Source organism: Amphibalanus amphitrite, unplaced genomic scaffold (genome assembly GCF_019059575.1).
Source record: "Amphibalanus amphitrite isolate SeventyFive unplaced genomic scaffold, NRLGWU_Aamphi_draft 002106F_arrow, whole genome shotgun sequence".
Lineage (NCBI taxonomy): Eukaryota > Metazoa > Arthropoda > Thecostraca > Balanomorpha > Balanidae > Amphibalanus > Amphibalanus amphitrite.
The window spans coordinates 25,843-39,934 of NW_024883599.1; the positions used below are offsets into that span (position 1 = coordinate 25,843).

Sequence of the window (14,092 nt, forward strand, 5' to 3'; positions counted from 1 at the left end):
CAGTTACCAGCGACCCTGACGGCCCAACACAGGTGACACGGAGGGTCCCAGCGGCGTCTGAGCGCACCATGCCAGTCTCTGAGAACCCCACAAGGCTCCTGAAGGCACCGGTGACCTCTTGATATCTTCTTGTCGGCCTATGAAGGATCCGTTCCGTAACAGCAGTTCTGAGGGCCCAACGCGCGCCTGTGATGGCCCTAAACCAGTGTCTCTGAGAGCCCCCACACCGGCGCCTCCAGTCCGAGGGCCCCACATTGCCATATCTGAGGGCCCCACACTAGTGCCTCTTAAGGCCCTATATCGGCGGCTCTGAGGGCCCAACATCGTAGCTTCTGAAGGCCCCACAAGTGCGCATGTGACGGCCACCCTGCCACCGGTGACATTTGAAGGCCCCACACCGGCGACTCTGAGGGCCCCATCAGCGCCTGAGCCCGTTCCGGTCTCTAAAGATGACCCCACAGGGTTTCTGAAGGTACCACCGGCCTCTGATGACCCTTTGCCGGCCTCTGAGGGCCCGTCGCCGGTCTCTGGAGCCCCCTGCCGGCTTGTAAAGGGTACGCGCCAGCAGCTCTAAGGGTCCGACACCCGTGTACGACGGACCCACACCATCTTTGTGTTATGTTCTGGTCACCGCGCATGCGTGCCGCGTGGCGGACGATACTAGCGCCACTGGTGGTGACACGGTAATTAGGGTCAGTCGTTCTTCTGAGCTCGCGAGAGGTGGCGTGTCATTGCCGGCCAATACACTCCGTAACCGAACACTTTGCAACTTAACGTCTTTTTTTCGCCCTTCTTCTTAAATCTAACTTTTCTTTTCTTTACATCTTTATTTCATGCCTTGTAAATTGCGTAATTGTTTCATTTTTAGTAGTGAACTACTGCAGAACAATTATTTTCCTCAAGCAGAGTTAGTGGGAGTTATTGAGGGACAAAATCATTGGGGGTGCCCGGAAAACCATTGGGGGTGCTCATTTGAGCATTGGGGGTGCTGCAGCACCCCCAAAGGTATACAAATCGACACCCATGTTCCTGCACGATGGAGAAATGACGTTTCACATATCCCAATGGCGTAATACATTAATAGCAGAGGGCAGGACAACTGTTCATTTTCTTGATGATTTTTTTTTTTGGCTTAAAGGAAGACTGCCACCTTTTTTACACAAAACGGTTTTCATTAGACCTAACCCACCTATGACCTACCCTGAAGTCTGTTTCCCGAAATTCGGTCTAGTTTTCAAGATATCCGCAATTGGACTTCAGATTAAAGCCATCACAAATGTGTGAAATATGGGAATGTAACATTACCATGTTAAAATCCCATCTCCCACACTTTTTGTGATGGCATCAATGTGAAGTTCGAATGCGGATATCTCGAAAACTAGGACGAATTTCGGGAAACGGACTTCAGGGTAGGTCATAGGTGGGTCAGGTCTACTGAAAACCGTTTTAAACCGAAAACCGTAAAAAGGTGGCACTTTAACGACGGGCGGGACAACATGTTGTACCTCACCTTTGGACAGCCAATCGTCGTTGGTTTTGCTATTATTCAAAAAGTGTTGTTTAACTCTAGTGATATTGAAAAGTCATGGTTGTCTCCATTCAGGTTGTCTCCATTCATGGTTGTCTTCATTGTCTCCAAATATACCACAGTTACATGCAGTTTGATACCTACTTGCACTCCATGCTTAACCATGACAGCGGAACATCGGGTACTAATTTCTGATTTCACTGAAATATTTTAACGACGTATAATTATTTTGTAATTATGCACCACGTTTAGTTGTAAGAGTGTATCGTACTACGCAAACGTACTACGCATCGTACTACGATTTTGAGAGTGAAAAGAAATCAGGAAGAAGCAAAGAATCGTCTCCAGATACTGTAGGTTAGCCTCAGTGTTAACCATAACGCCCTTGTGAGATGTGACCTTGAACGTCCTTCCAGTGATTTCGCATTGCGGCCGGCAGAGACGAAGTTTTGCCTCCCAGTTGAGACGCCGCTTCTCAACTAGGAAGCAAAATTACGTCCCTGTCGGCCGCAATGCGCCATTGTTAGCGGAGCGCCGCCAGAGTCAACATAAAGTTCTTGAAAAAGGCACACTGTATTTTCACCGCTTGTGAGCACTCGGACACGAAAACCGCACGACCGTCACGCTCCGGCTCCGTCCCCGAATGCCCGCCCCCCCGCCGGCCGCCGCAGTCAGCGGTCAGCCGGTGCCCCGCGGCGGTAACCTCCGCAGGGGCGAGGTCAGGCTCCGGCGGAGGGCAGGGCGCCCGCAGGGGCGAGGTCAGGTCAGCCCCGACTCGACTCGGACACCGCAGCGACGCGGTGTAACATAAACGCACATACGGGTACACTGCCCCCCTCTACACCAAGTCGCGCGGACAAACAAAACAACCAACAAAACTGGCGCGCGTGTCATATCATCTTGCGGAACTCGCCAAACCACACAAATCGCAACGAGAAGCGCAACAAAAGAAACACTTTTCACCCGCCATCACAGTCAATGTACGGCATCATCAACAGAGCAACTTCACCCGTAGTAAAGAGAAACATTCAGACAAAGCTTCCATGTATGTATAACAACAGCAGCCGGGGCGGTCATCGGAACTAAGGGTTTTACGAACTTTACGAAGTTGGAGATGCCGAAGGACATGTTTCGTCGGAACCCCCATCGCCAAGTGCCGCCGCCCGCCGTCCACGGTCACGCACGCGCCTCGACCGTCGGAAGAATGGGCTACTGTGCAATGGCCCCCTGCTCGCTCCATCTTCGTTCATCTCAAAACGCACCCGCTGACTTCTTCGCGATGAGGCGGGATCTCGAAGGCAGCTGCGTCGCAGAGTGGCAGACTGCGTCCGATCGTGATGCTGAAGCATCGGCCGAGTAGCTGCACGAACAAGACGTTGTCCAGTCGGAGCCTCACCGACTCCAGTTGGAGTCAGAACTCCAGCACGAATTATCTGTGACGGATCCGGCTGGGAGCCCGACGCCACCGCTGGTCCTGCGGCAGTGATGACATCCTTCGAGGTACGGCGATGTAGCAGTTGCTTGAGGTAAGCCGGTGCATCATAGTAAGTACGGAGCTGTGAGTGATGAGCCCTCCGTTCAACACCATCATCCGTCTTCACGAGGTAAGTAACACCACTTTCAGCCACTTCAGATACAGTCAGTGGACCAATATAACGTGCTTCGAACTTGTTTTCGAGGCGATGTCCAGGTAGCTGGACCGTCTTTTTCACACGGTCTCCGATTCGGAATGGCTTAAACTTCGGATGGCCTGCCTTCCACACATCCTGCCCTTCATCAGAGGCGACACGCGACTCTGTGTCCGCATTTCTCGCATCAAGTAGGAGGGCCGCAGGTGACGTACCGATTTCTGCATGCTTGGTGTTGTTGTACGTTGTCATAGCCTTGGCGAGGTGCAGGTCCCAGTCACCAGCGGAGTCCGTCAGTAAGCGAAGTGACTGACCAATCGTCCTGTTGCAACGCTCCACTGCACCGTTACCCTCGGGATGGTAAGGCGTGCTGTACGCGTGCTGAATCTTCCAGTCGCTCAGGACGGATTCAAATTCCATGCCACGAAACTCCGGACCATTATCAGACAGCACCCGCTGAGGAACCTTCAGAAGAGCTGGCAGAACACGATGATGAAACGCACGTGCCACCGCTGCTGCTGATTTGGATCGCAAAGGCACTGCCACTGCCCACTTGGAACAGTGGTCCACCGCCACCAGACATCCCAGGTGACCTCTTCCTGAGCGAGGGAACATGACGACATCGACTGCCACCAACTCAAATGGCGACTGACACTCTATCTTCTTCACGGGAGGTGGGTGTAATTGAGGCGATGGTTTGTAAAGCTGACAGCGCTGGCAGGTCCGTACAATGTCTGAGATCACCAACTGAAGTCCAGGCGCGAAGAGCCGTTGACCAAAAAGATCGAGCAGCTTATCTCTTCCGATGTGTGCCATATCTTCATGCGCGTGAAACACCAACTCGACCAGCCATGACCGCGAGATAACCGGCAATGGACCATTGTCCGGGTGGTCGAAGACAAGTAAATCATCCCTCAGCTGCAAATGATCCATGTGCTTCTTGAAACATTTCAGGCTCTCAGGCAGACGACCAGGCGGGGTTGTCTGTTCGACATGCGTCTTCAACTCCTTCAGCTGGTCACTGGAGGCCTGATGCTCCCGAATAGACGATGTAGTAGGGACTCCCATGTCAACAGTGTAGCTGACAGCGGCAGCCCTCTGAGCGTCAGGATCGGCGAACATGCTTACTTCACTCCCACCCAGTCGAATTTGAAGACTCGCGAAATCTAGGCAGATGCCGACAGTCCGAATGAAGTCAGCACCGAGGAGTAGACAATGGCCGAAGGAATCGGCCTCGTCAACGAGGAGAACCATGGCCACTGGAGCATGTGACGGCATACCGACTTGTGCGTGGATGAGCCTCTCGCACCGTGCTTGCCCACACAGGCCTATGATGGGTATGCTAACTCTCTGGATGGCGATGCCAGGATCATGAGATGAAATGAGCCGCAATGCACTGGCACTTATCATGCCGATGGCCGCACCGGTATCCAGTAATCCACACAGCGGCACCCCATTGCAGAACGCTGTGATGGTACACTGAGTGTGCTGGTCATGGTCGCAGCTTGGCTTCAACTTCTTGCAGGACGAGTTGGAGGACGTCGTGTCATCAACCTGAGATGCCGTGACTGGTGTCTCCTCCACACTCCTTGCAGAGACTCGACAACTCGCAACGCTCGCAGCGGTCAGTTGCGTTTTGTCGGTCTCCAGGTACGACTGAAGGAGATTGAAGTGAATGCCCCCAAGGCATTGTAGGTGCAGGATATCATTCGCTGAACGACAGTCATCAGTGAAGGTCATCGGGTTAGTTGGGCCAAAATGAACGACAATTTTTACTTTGTACATGGCTGCTGCCACGGTGAGCATATCCATCGCCAGAGGTTGTCCTGAAAACCGCATCAGCCTCAGAGACTGTCGAGATAACCGATCGAGCCGGAAGCCATACTTAGCGGGGCTCCGAAGGGCCTCATCTACCAGCCTCCGGCGAATGTCCCCACCGTCTGCAGGGAACCCATCTCTCTCAGTCATCCAGTGTCGAAGACAATCCACCAGAGAGTTTCCACCGCCTTCAGGACGGTACCGAAGACGAAGACCGTCTGGCAGTTCTTCGTTCTGGTAGGTCCCAGCGGCTGTTGCTGAGGACACTTGCATCCGTGACAGGAGATCTGCGGCGAAGTTTGATTGTCCAGGGACGTAGATAATTTCGTAGTTGTAATCAGCAAGTTCTTCCACGGTGCGGGCAAGACGATGGTTGACGAGCCGCATGTTGTGGAGGTACATCAGTGCCTGGTGGTCAGTGTAGATTTTAAAATGAACAGCACACAAGAATGAGTGGAATGTCTTGACTCCCCAGCGAAGAGCAGCAAGCTCACGACCAGTTACTGAGTAGTTCTTTTGCGCGCTGGTGAAGGTCATCGAGGCAAAAGCAATGAATCTGGGCTGTCCGTCCTGCTCTTGAGTTAAGCACGCTCCAGCACCGATAGCAGAGGCATCCACCCACAGACAGAGAGGACTTGCATCAGGTCTGTAATCGGGGAACGCGAGTGTTATATCAGCTTGCATGTCGGACTTCAGCTGTTCGAATGACTCAATCATCTCATCAGTCCAGGTCAGAACAGTCTTTGCAGGTAAGCCTGTCAGTGCAGACAGAGGTTTGGCGATTGTAGAGCAGTCCTTTACGAACTTCCGCTGGTAATTCACTATTCCCAAGAACTGTCGCAGCTGGTGAACCGTTCGCGGTTTATCCAGTCGCTGGATCTGGTCCACGTACTCCGGTGACTTCCGAAGACCCGATGAACTAATGATGTGTCCCAAGAACTTCACTTCTGGTTGAAACCAAGTACACTTGCGTCCGTTCAGCTTGATTCCCTGGGATCCGAGCGCCGTAAGAACGTCGTCGACCAGCTGCACATGCTTTTCAAACATAGTCTCCTTCAGAAGAATATCATCTAGATATACGACAAGCTTCTCACGTGCAAATCCGTGAAGAATCGTCTGCATTTCCTTTTGAAATTGTGCTGGGGCATTCTTTAATCCAAAAGGAAGGCGTCGAAACCTCCAATGGGCCCTGGGTGTGCTGAATGCAGTGTAGTCACGTGACTCTTCCTCCAGAGGGAGGTGATAATATGCCTTGGAGATGTCCAGTGCACTGAACCACTGCACTCCGTGATGAGTCCCAAAAACAGTATCGTTGACCTCTGGCATGGGAAATCTGGTTGTTACAGTCTTCTGGTTTAGCCGGCGATAGTCAATGCACAGTCGCAATGTGCCATCCTTTTTTCGGATTGGGACGATGGGAGCATTCCAAGAAGATTCACATCGCTCAATGATGCCGAGACGCTCCAAGTCTAGACACTGACGCTCGACTTCGTCCGCAACTGGGGCAGACATCTTCCGTGGTCTGATGTAAATGGGCGTATCATCAGTCAACTCAATACGATGTGGTGTCATCAACGACTGGAGCGCATCCGCATCCGAGCGCATGAACACTGTTGAGTGACGTTCGAAGATCTCCTGTACCGCCGCTCGCTGATCTTCAGAGAGACCCGGTATGTCGGAGGCCGAGGGACAGGAACCATCGGGCTCGATCCCGTCTGTGGATGCTGTAGAAGAGTACACCGGCACGCTTCCCTCCACGTCCAGGGCGCTGTCCGCGGCGGAGTCCAGGTAACCGAGAATAGAACCCTTACGCACTGATTCTGAAGCCATTCCCCGGTTGGATACGAGGACACGCGGGTTGGTTGGATCAAAGATACCCGAGACGAACTCTAGGTCACTTGACGCGTCCACACGACCAGCAAAGACAAGAGGACGGGAATTGATCTCGCATGAGCTACACGCAGCAGGGAGGACGGCTGAACAACCTAGTACGGCTGTGTCTCGCTTCGTCACTCGGGTTTCTCGTACCGCCACACACGGTACATCAGTCATGAACAATACACAAGACTCCTTCTTTCCGAGTGGTAAGTATAGTGTCCATCGAGATCGATCCTTCCGAGACCCAGAAACAGCGTTTCTATTCATGTCCAGGCAGAGGCCGTGTTGCTGCATGGCATCTCTCCCGATGATAAGTTCGACAGGGCACTTGCTGCTGTCCAACACCAAACAATCCAATTGGAGTTCGATTCCGTGCATATTCACTGGAAGGCATACTCGGCCAAGGGCTGGCAGAGCACTGTTGCCAACAGCTCTTACCACTTCATCACTTGGGGTCATAAAATCCACATCCACAAACTTACTTCCAATGATTGTTCTGCCCGACCCACTGTCCAACACCGCCTCCACGTTTTCTGAATTCAGCTGAACGGAAACTCGCAAAATAGACGGAGATGAAATAGCAGAAGTGAAGACGGAAGCGTTCGTCGAGTCGGGTGCATCACCATCACAGTCATCTGTAGGATTGTGTTCGTCAACGGTAAGCAGGCTTGAGACAGGGTCAACTTCACTGGCGTTGCAGGTGTTTAGATGCGTTCTTTCTTGAGTCCCCTGAGCACACGATATCCCGGTCGATGGCGGGGCAGGTCGTGGTCCGGTGGATGACGGGGCAGGCGATGACCCGGCGGGCGAGACGGGTGGCGGCCCGGCGGGCGAGATAGGCGGCGGCCCGACGGGCGACGGGACAGGCGGCGACACGGCGGGTGGCGAGGCAGACGGCCACCCGGCGAGCGACGAAGCAGACGGTGGCTCGGCGGGCGACAGAGCAGACGGTGGCTCGGCGGGCGACAGAGCAGGCGACGGCAGGGCAGGCCCGGCGGGCGACGAAGCAGACGTTAGCCCGACGGGATCCAATCGACGACGGGACAGGCGGTGCTCTTGTCGACGGCGGCGCCGACGGGATCCATTCGACGACTGGGCAGGCGGCGCTGGCAACGAGGCAGACGTTGACCCGGCCAACAAGGAAGACGATCGTCTAACAGGCGACAGAACAGACACGTCCGCTCCGTTGATGCTGCTTTCTTCACGAAAACGTTCGCCGTCAGGGCTGTATTCGGTCACAGCAGGCTGCCCTGGTTCGCCTGTGTGACCGACTAGTTTTCCGATTGCCTTGTGTGTCCCTGGCGATCTGATCGAACTGTACGGACGGGGGATGGTGATCGAGAACTGTCGCCACTTGCAGAACGAGTCTCCGATCGAGCACCAGCTCCAGGTCGCCTCCGGGCGCGTGAAGCGGACCCGCTCTGACGGAGCTGTGAACCTTCCGCACCTCCCTCCCGTCGGCCTGGATTCCGTGTAAATGAACGTGATTCGCAGTCTCGAACTAGATGATCTGAGCTTCCACAAGCAAAGCACAGACCAAGCTTCTGTCGACAGATGTCCTCAGCATGTCCACGACGGCCACAGAAACTGCAGAACGCCCGCGATCTGTCACTGCTTTTTCCTCTGGCCATGGATTGTTCAGACCTTGATTCGCGTTGAAGGCTTCTATGAACACTTTCATTCCGCTGCTTCTCACTTCGTCGCCGAGTGCCGGACTCATCATGCGTGTTCCTCTGAGAACGGCGAGCAGTTCGATCCACTGCCATCCCCGGTCTCTCAGGTGCTCTTCCTCGTGGCGGTTCTTCCATTGCGGCCAGTACCGTGGAGTCTAATCCCGCTACTGTGTGCTTCTTACACTGAAGAATCGTCAGGTAATGATCCCATAGCAGCGTCTTGCCGTGGATAGCCCTGTTATATCTGATGTCCAGTTTCAGCTGTTCCCGGATAACAGGTGGCAGGCTCTGGAAAAGTCGGTCTCGTAGAAGCTCAGACGATTGGACGTCCTCACCAGGAAAGGCGTCTTCGAAAAGAGAAGACAGTCGGAGGGCAAAGAGCGCAAGGTCCTCTCCTGGTCCTGGTTTCGCATTGTCGAAACGAATTCGAGTACTCTGCTGTGTGTGGTCAGTTTGGACAGCCACCCAACGTAGCATACGTTCCTTCAGTTTTGCATACGTGGTTTCGGTCCCTCCGCAAGCCGAGAACACTTCGGCCACTTCACCGACCAAGAGAGACTGCAGAAGCGGAAGAGCTTCGTCCAGAGTTCCGGAATACGTGCGTGAGCAGTGATCTTCAAATCGTTGGAAGTACTGGTTCAGACTTGTAGTACCACCCAGACCAAAAGTCGGAATGGTGAACGTCTGCTGAAGAAGGAATCCCCCAGACGATCCCTCACCAGGCCGACTCCCCGGAGGTCTTGACTGATCCCGCATGGGCTGCTCCGCATGGGTCGCTTCCGGGACATGAACAAGTTGCTCTTCAGTTCGGCTTGCCGCTGGTAACCGAGATGTATCCCGAGTGGGTGCGACTGACGTTCGCTCTGCCAGCAGTTCGCTCAGTTCGTTGATGCGCCCGAGTGCCTCCTGCAGTTGTAGCTCAAGTTGAGCAACACGCTCCTCCGGCTCAGCCATCTCGTTCTGACTCACCGTAGTAGCCGCAAGAGACGCGGTGAATCAATGTAGGAATCCAATCGACGATGGGCAGGCGATGTCCCAGTCGATGACCGGGCAGGCGGCAGACAGGCCGACGACGGTGCAGACGGGATCCGATCGACGGGGCAGGCGGTGCCCCGGCCGACGACGGTGCCGACGGGATCCAATCGACGATGGGCAGGCGATGTCCCAGCCGATGACCGGGCAGGCGGCACACAGGCCGACGACGGTGCAGACGGGATCCGATCGACGGGGCAGGCGGTGCCCCGGCCGACGACGGTGCCGACGGGATCCGATCGACGATGAGCAGACGACGTGTAGACGGGATCCGATCGACGGGGCAGGCGGTGCCCCAGCCGACGACGGTGCCGACGGGATCCAATCGACGGTGAGCAGGCAATGTGCAGACGGGATCCGATCGACGGGGCAGGCGGTGCCCCAGCCGACGACGGTGCCGACGGGATCCAATCGACGATGGGTAGGCGATGTCCCAGCCGATGACCGGGCAGGCGGCACACAGGCCGACGACGGTGCAGACGGGATCCGATCGACGGGGCAGGCGGTGCCCCGGTCGACGACGGTGCCGACGGGATCCGATCGACGATGAGCAGACGATGTGCAGACGGGATCCGATGGACGGGGCAGGCGGTGCCCCGGCCGACGACGGTGCCGACGGGATCCGATCGACGATGAGCAGGCGATGTGCAGACGGGATCCGATCGACGGGGCAGGCGGTGACCCGGCCGACGACGGTGCCGACGGGATCTGATCGACGATGAGCAGGCGATGTGAAGACGGGATCCGATCGACGGGGCAGGCGGTGCCCCGGCCGACGACGGTGCCGACGGGATCCGATCGACGATGAGCAGACGATGTGCAGACGGGATCCGATCGACGGGGCAGGCGGTGCCCCGGCCGACGACGGTGCAGACGGGATCCGATCGACGGGGCAGGCGGTGCCCCGGTCGACGACGGTGCCGACGGGATCCGATCGACGATGAGCAGACGATGTGCAGACGGGATCCGATGGACGGGGCAGGCGGTGCCCCGGCCGACGACGGTGCCGACGGGATCCGATCGACGATGAGCAGGCGATGTGCAGACGGGATCCGATCGACGGGGCAGGCGGTGCCCCGGCCGACGACGGTGCCGACGGGATCCGATCGACGATGAGCAGGCGATGTGAAGACGGGATCCGATCGACGGGGCAGGCGGTGCCCCGGCCGACGACGGTGCCGACGGGATCCGATCGACGATGAGCAGACGATGTGCAGACGGGATCCGATCGACGGGGCAGGCGGTGCCCCGGCCGACGACGGTGCCGACGGGATCCGATCGACGATGAGCAGGCGATGTGCAGACGGGATCCGATCGACGGGGCAGGCGGTGCCCCGGGATCCGATCGACGATGAGCTGGCGATGTGCAGACGGGAACCGATCGACGGGGCAGGCGGTGCCCCAGCCGACGACGGTGCCGACGGGATCCAATCGACGATGAGCAGGCAATGTGCAGACGGGATCCGATCGACGGGGCAGGCGGTGTCCCAGCCGACGACGGTGCCGACGGGATCCAATCGACGATGGGTAGGCGATGTCCCAGCCGATGACCGGCAGGCGGCACACAGGCCGACGACGGTGCAGACGGGATCCGATCGACGGGGCAGGCGGTGCCCCGGTCGACGACGGTGCCGACGGGATCCGATCGACGATGAGCAGACGATGTGCAGACTGGATCCGATGGACGGGGCAGGCGGTGCCCCGGCCGACGACGGTGCCGACGGGATCCGATCGACGATGAGCAGGCGATGTGCAGACGGGATCCGATCGACGGGGTAGGCGGTGTGCAGACGGGATCCGATGGACGGGGCAGGCGGTGCCCCGGCCGACGACGGTGCCGACGGGATCCGATCGACGATGAGCAGGCGATGTGCAGACGGGATCCGATGGACGGGGCAGGCGGTGCCCCGGCCGACGACGGTGCCGACGGGATCCGATCGACGATGAGCAGGCGATGTGCAGACGGGATCCGATCGACGGGGTAGGCGGTGCCGCGGCCGACGACGGTGCCGACGGGATCCGATCGACGATGAGCAGGCGATGTGCAGACGGGATCCGATCGACGGGGCAGGCGGTGCCGCGGCCGACGACCGGGCAGACGGGCAGACTGTGGATCGGCCGACAACAGGGCAGACGGGATCCAGCCGACGACGGGACGGACAGGATCCGGGTGATGACGAAGGCGACAGGACCCTGCCGACAACGGCGTAGACGGACTAAGCAATGTATATACCACAATGTCTGAATAGTGCCATGTTTGGATAGCTGGATTTGGTCCTAGCCCCGGCTGCGTGTTTATGGAAGTACGGGTAATAAATATGGCAAATTTCCCGAATGCGATTACCGTAACCAGCAAATACAATTGACCTATGAGAATGAGACACACCGGCTAACCTATAATTATCAGCAGCGTACGATCCACACTTTTCGAACACACTCACACAAACACAGGGCTGATCACGCCTAATTCCGTCGTTATTTGGGCCATACAAGTGTCACAGACCGCAAAATATGGTGAAATATTTCAACCATACAAATAAATCAGTTTGCACGCGGTCTAGATGCAGTGATGCACAAAAGTTCGCGCCCTGCAATCGGTACCAGGTACTCACCGGTGCGGCAGATTTGAGCACTCACGCCAAGTAGAGTCGCCAGATTCGGTCGGCACAAGTACTGCTGGTGCAGGTTCGGTCAGCGGGCGAGTCAGGTGCAGTCCGTGTAGAGACGGATACCGGCGGCAGGCACGGTCCACGTCGAGACAGGCACGGTCCGCGTCGAGACGGGCACCGGCGGCAGGCACGGTCCGCGTCGACACAGGCACCGGCGGTAGGCACGGTCGTGTAGAGACGGACTCCGGCGGCAGGCACGGTCCGTGTCGACACAGGCACCGGCGACAGGCACGGCTCACGTCGAGACAGGAACGCTCGAGAAAAGACGGGCACCGGCGGCAGGCACGGTCCGTGTCGAGACGGGCACCGGCGGCAGGCACGGTCCGCGTCGAGACGGGCACCGGCGGCAGGCACGGTCCGCGTCGAGACCGGCACCGGCGGCAGGCACGGTCCGCGTCGAGACAGGCACGGTCGTGTAGAGACGGGCACCGGCGGCAGGCACGGTCCGCGTCGAGACAGGCACCGGCACGGTCGTGTAGAGACGGACTCCGGCGGCAGGCACGGTCCGTGTCGACACAGGCACCGGCGACAGGCACGGCTCACGTCGAGACAGGAACGCTCGAGAAAAGACGGGCACCGGCGGCAGGCACGGTCCGTGTCGAGACTCCGGCGGCAGGCACGGTCCGCGTCGAGACAGGCACCAGCGGCACGGCAGGCACCGACTACAGGCACGGCTGGTGCAGCGCAGAGACAGCCATCACCGGCACCGTGCGGTGCTGATAGTCACTTTGAATTAGTCACTGATAATTGTTACTGAATCACTGGCGCTATCAAAATCGCATAGGACGAGCCCCCAATGTTAGCGGAGCGCCGCCAGAGTCAACATAAAGTTCTTGAAAAAGGCACACTGTATTTTCACCGCTTGTGAGCACTCGGACACGAAAACCGCACGACCGTCACGCTCCGGCTCCGTCCCCGAATGCCCGCCCCCCCGCCGGCCGCCGCAGTCAGCGGTCAGCCGGTGCCCCGCGGCGGTAACCTCCGCAGGGGCGAGGTCAGGCTCCGGCGGAGGGCAGGGCGCCCGCAGGGGCGAGGTCAGGTCAGCCCCGACTCGACTCGGACACCGCAGCGACGCGGTGTAACATAAACGCACATACGGGTACACTGGAAGTGCGTCCAAATTAAGATGTACCTGCTGATGCTCAGGTACCATTCGTTAATCAATTTTTGGTGTTTCAATACATTGTTTAAATGCATTCCTTATTTTACACTTGGTCATAATATTATCACATCACCCCGCATTATCAGGGGTGGTACTTTTACACCGGGGCTTGATTTTACCGGGGAGTTACTCCGGGGTAAAATTACCGAAAAAAGGAGTGCTTTTTGGCATGGCAATATTATTCCCCGAATGGGAGTAATTTTAGTATTAAGTTAATAAAATTATCATCTGGTGTAATTTTATCCAAAGATAGCATACTTTTATCCTCCGTCATAAAATTACTCCCTAGCGCGAATAATATAAGCGTTCGGATACTAAATATATTATATATGCTAGTTTTATTCCCCAAAACTCCCCATTTTAGGCGCTTATGCCAGGTCATAAAATTATTTGATTGCAGGAGTGCTTTTTGGCATTCTAAAATTAGAAAATGGGGAGTAAGTTTTTTTCAGTGTATCATTAGGGAGATATGAGCTGAAATTGTCGTTTTTCGTGGGGTGTGCAGATGGACGGGAAAATGTGGTTATTTATTTAGTGATGACTCGGATATCCCTAAGTGATGGAACCCAATTCAATGAATGACTGCTTTTAAAAAGAACTCTTTGAAGCTTATAGCTTACTGAGCATTTCCTGCCTCAGTCATTCACCGTATCGATTAAGTTTCACCTGAGCAGATGTGAAATACATTTTTTCGTCATTTGATA

General features: G+C 56.3%; 1 protein-coding gene across 1 annotated transcript; it reads right to left on the minus strand.

Moving 5' to 3' along the window:
* Nucleotides 1–8,123: 8,123 nt before the first annotated feature.
* Nucleotides 8,124–10,113, minus strand: LOC122376345. Its single transcript, XM_043356168.1, has one exon. The coding sequence runs from the start codon at nucleotides 9,477–9,479 to the stop codon at nucleotides 8,124–8,126; it is 1,356 nt and encodes a 451-aa protein (XP_043212103.1). The 5' UTR covers nucleotides 9,480–10,113.
* Nucleotides 10,114–14,092: the final 3,979 nt, after the last annotated feature.

Excerpts from the sequence above, each read along its gene's own strand:
- LOC122376345 (XM_043356168.1), bottom strand. The coding sequence starts at position 9,479 with ATGGCTGAGCCGGAGGAGCGTGTTGCTCAACTTGAGCTACAACTGCAG.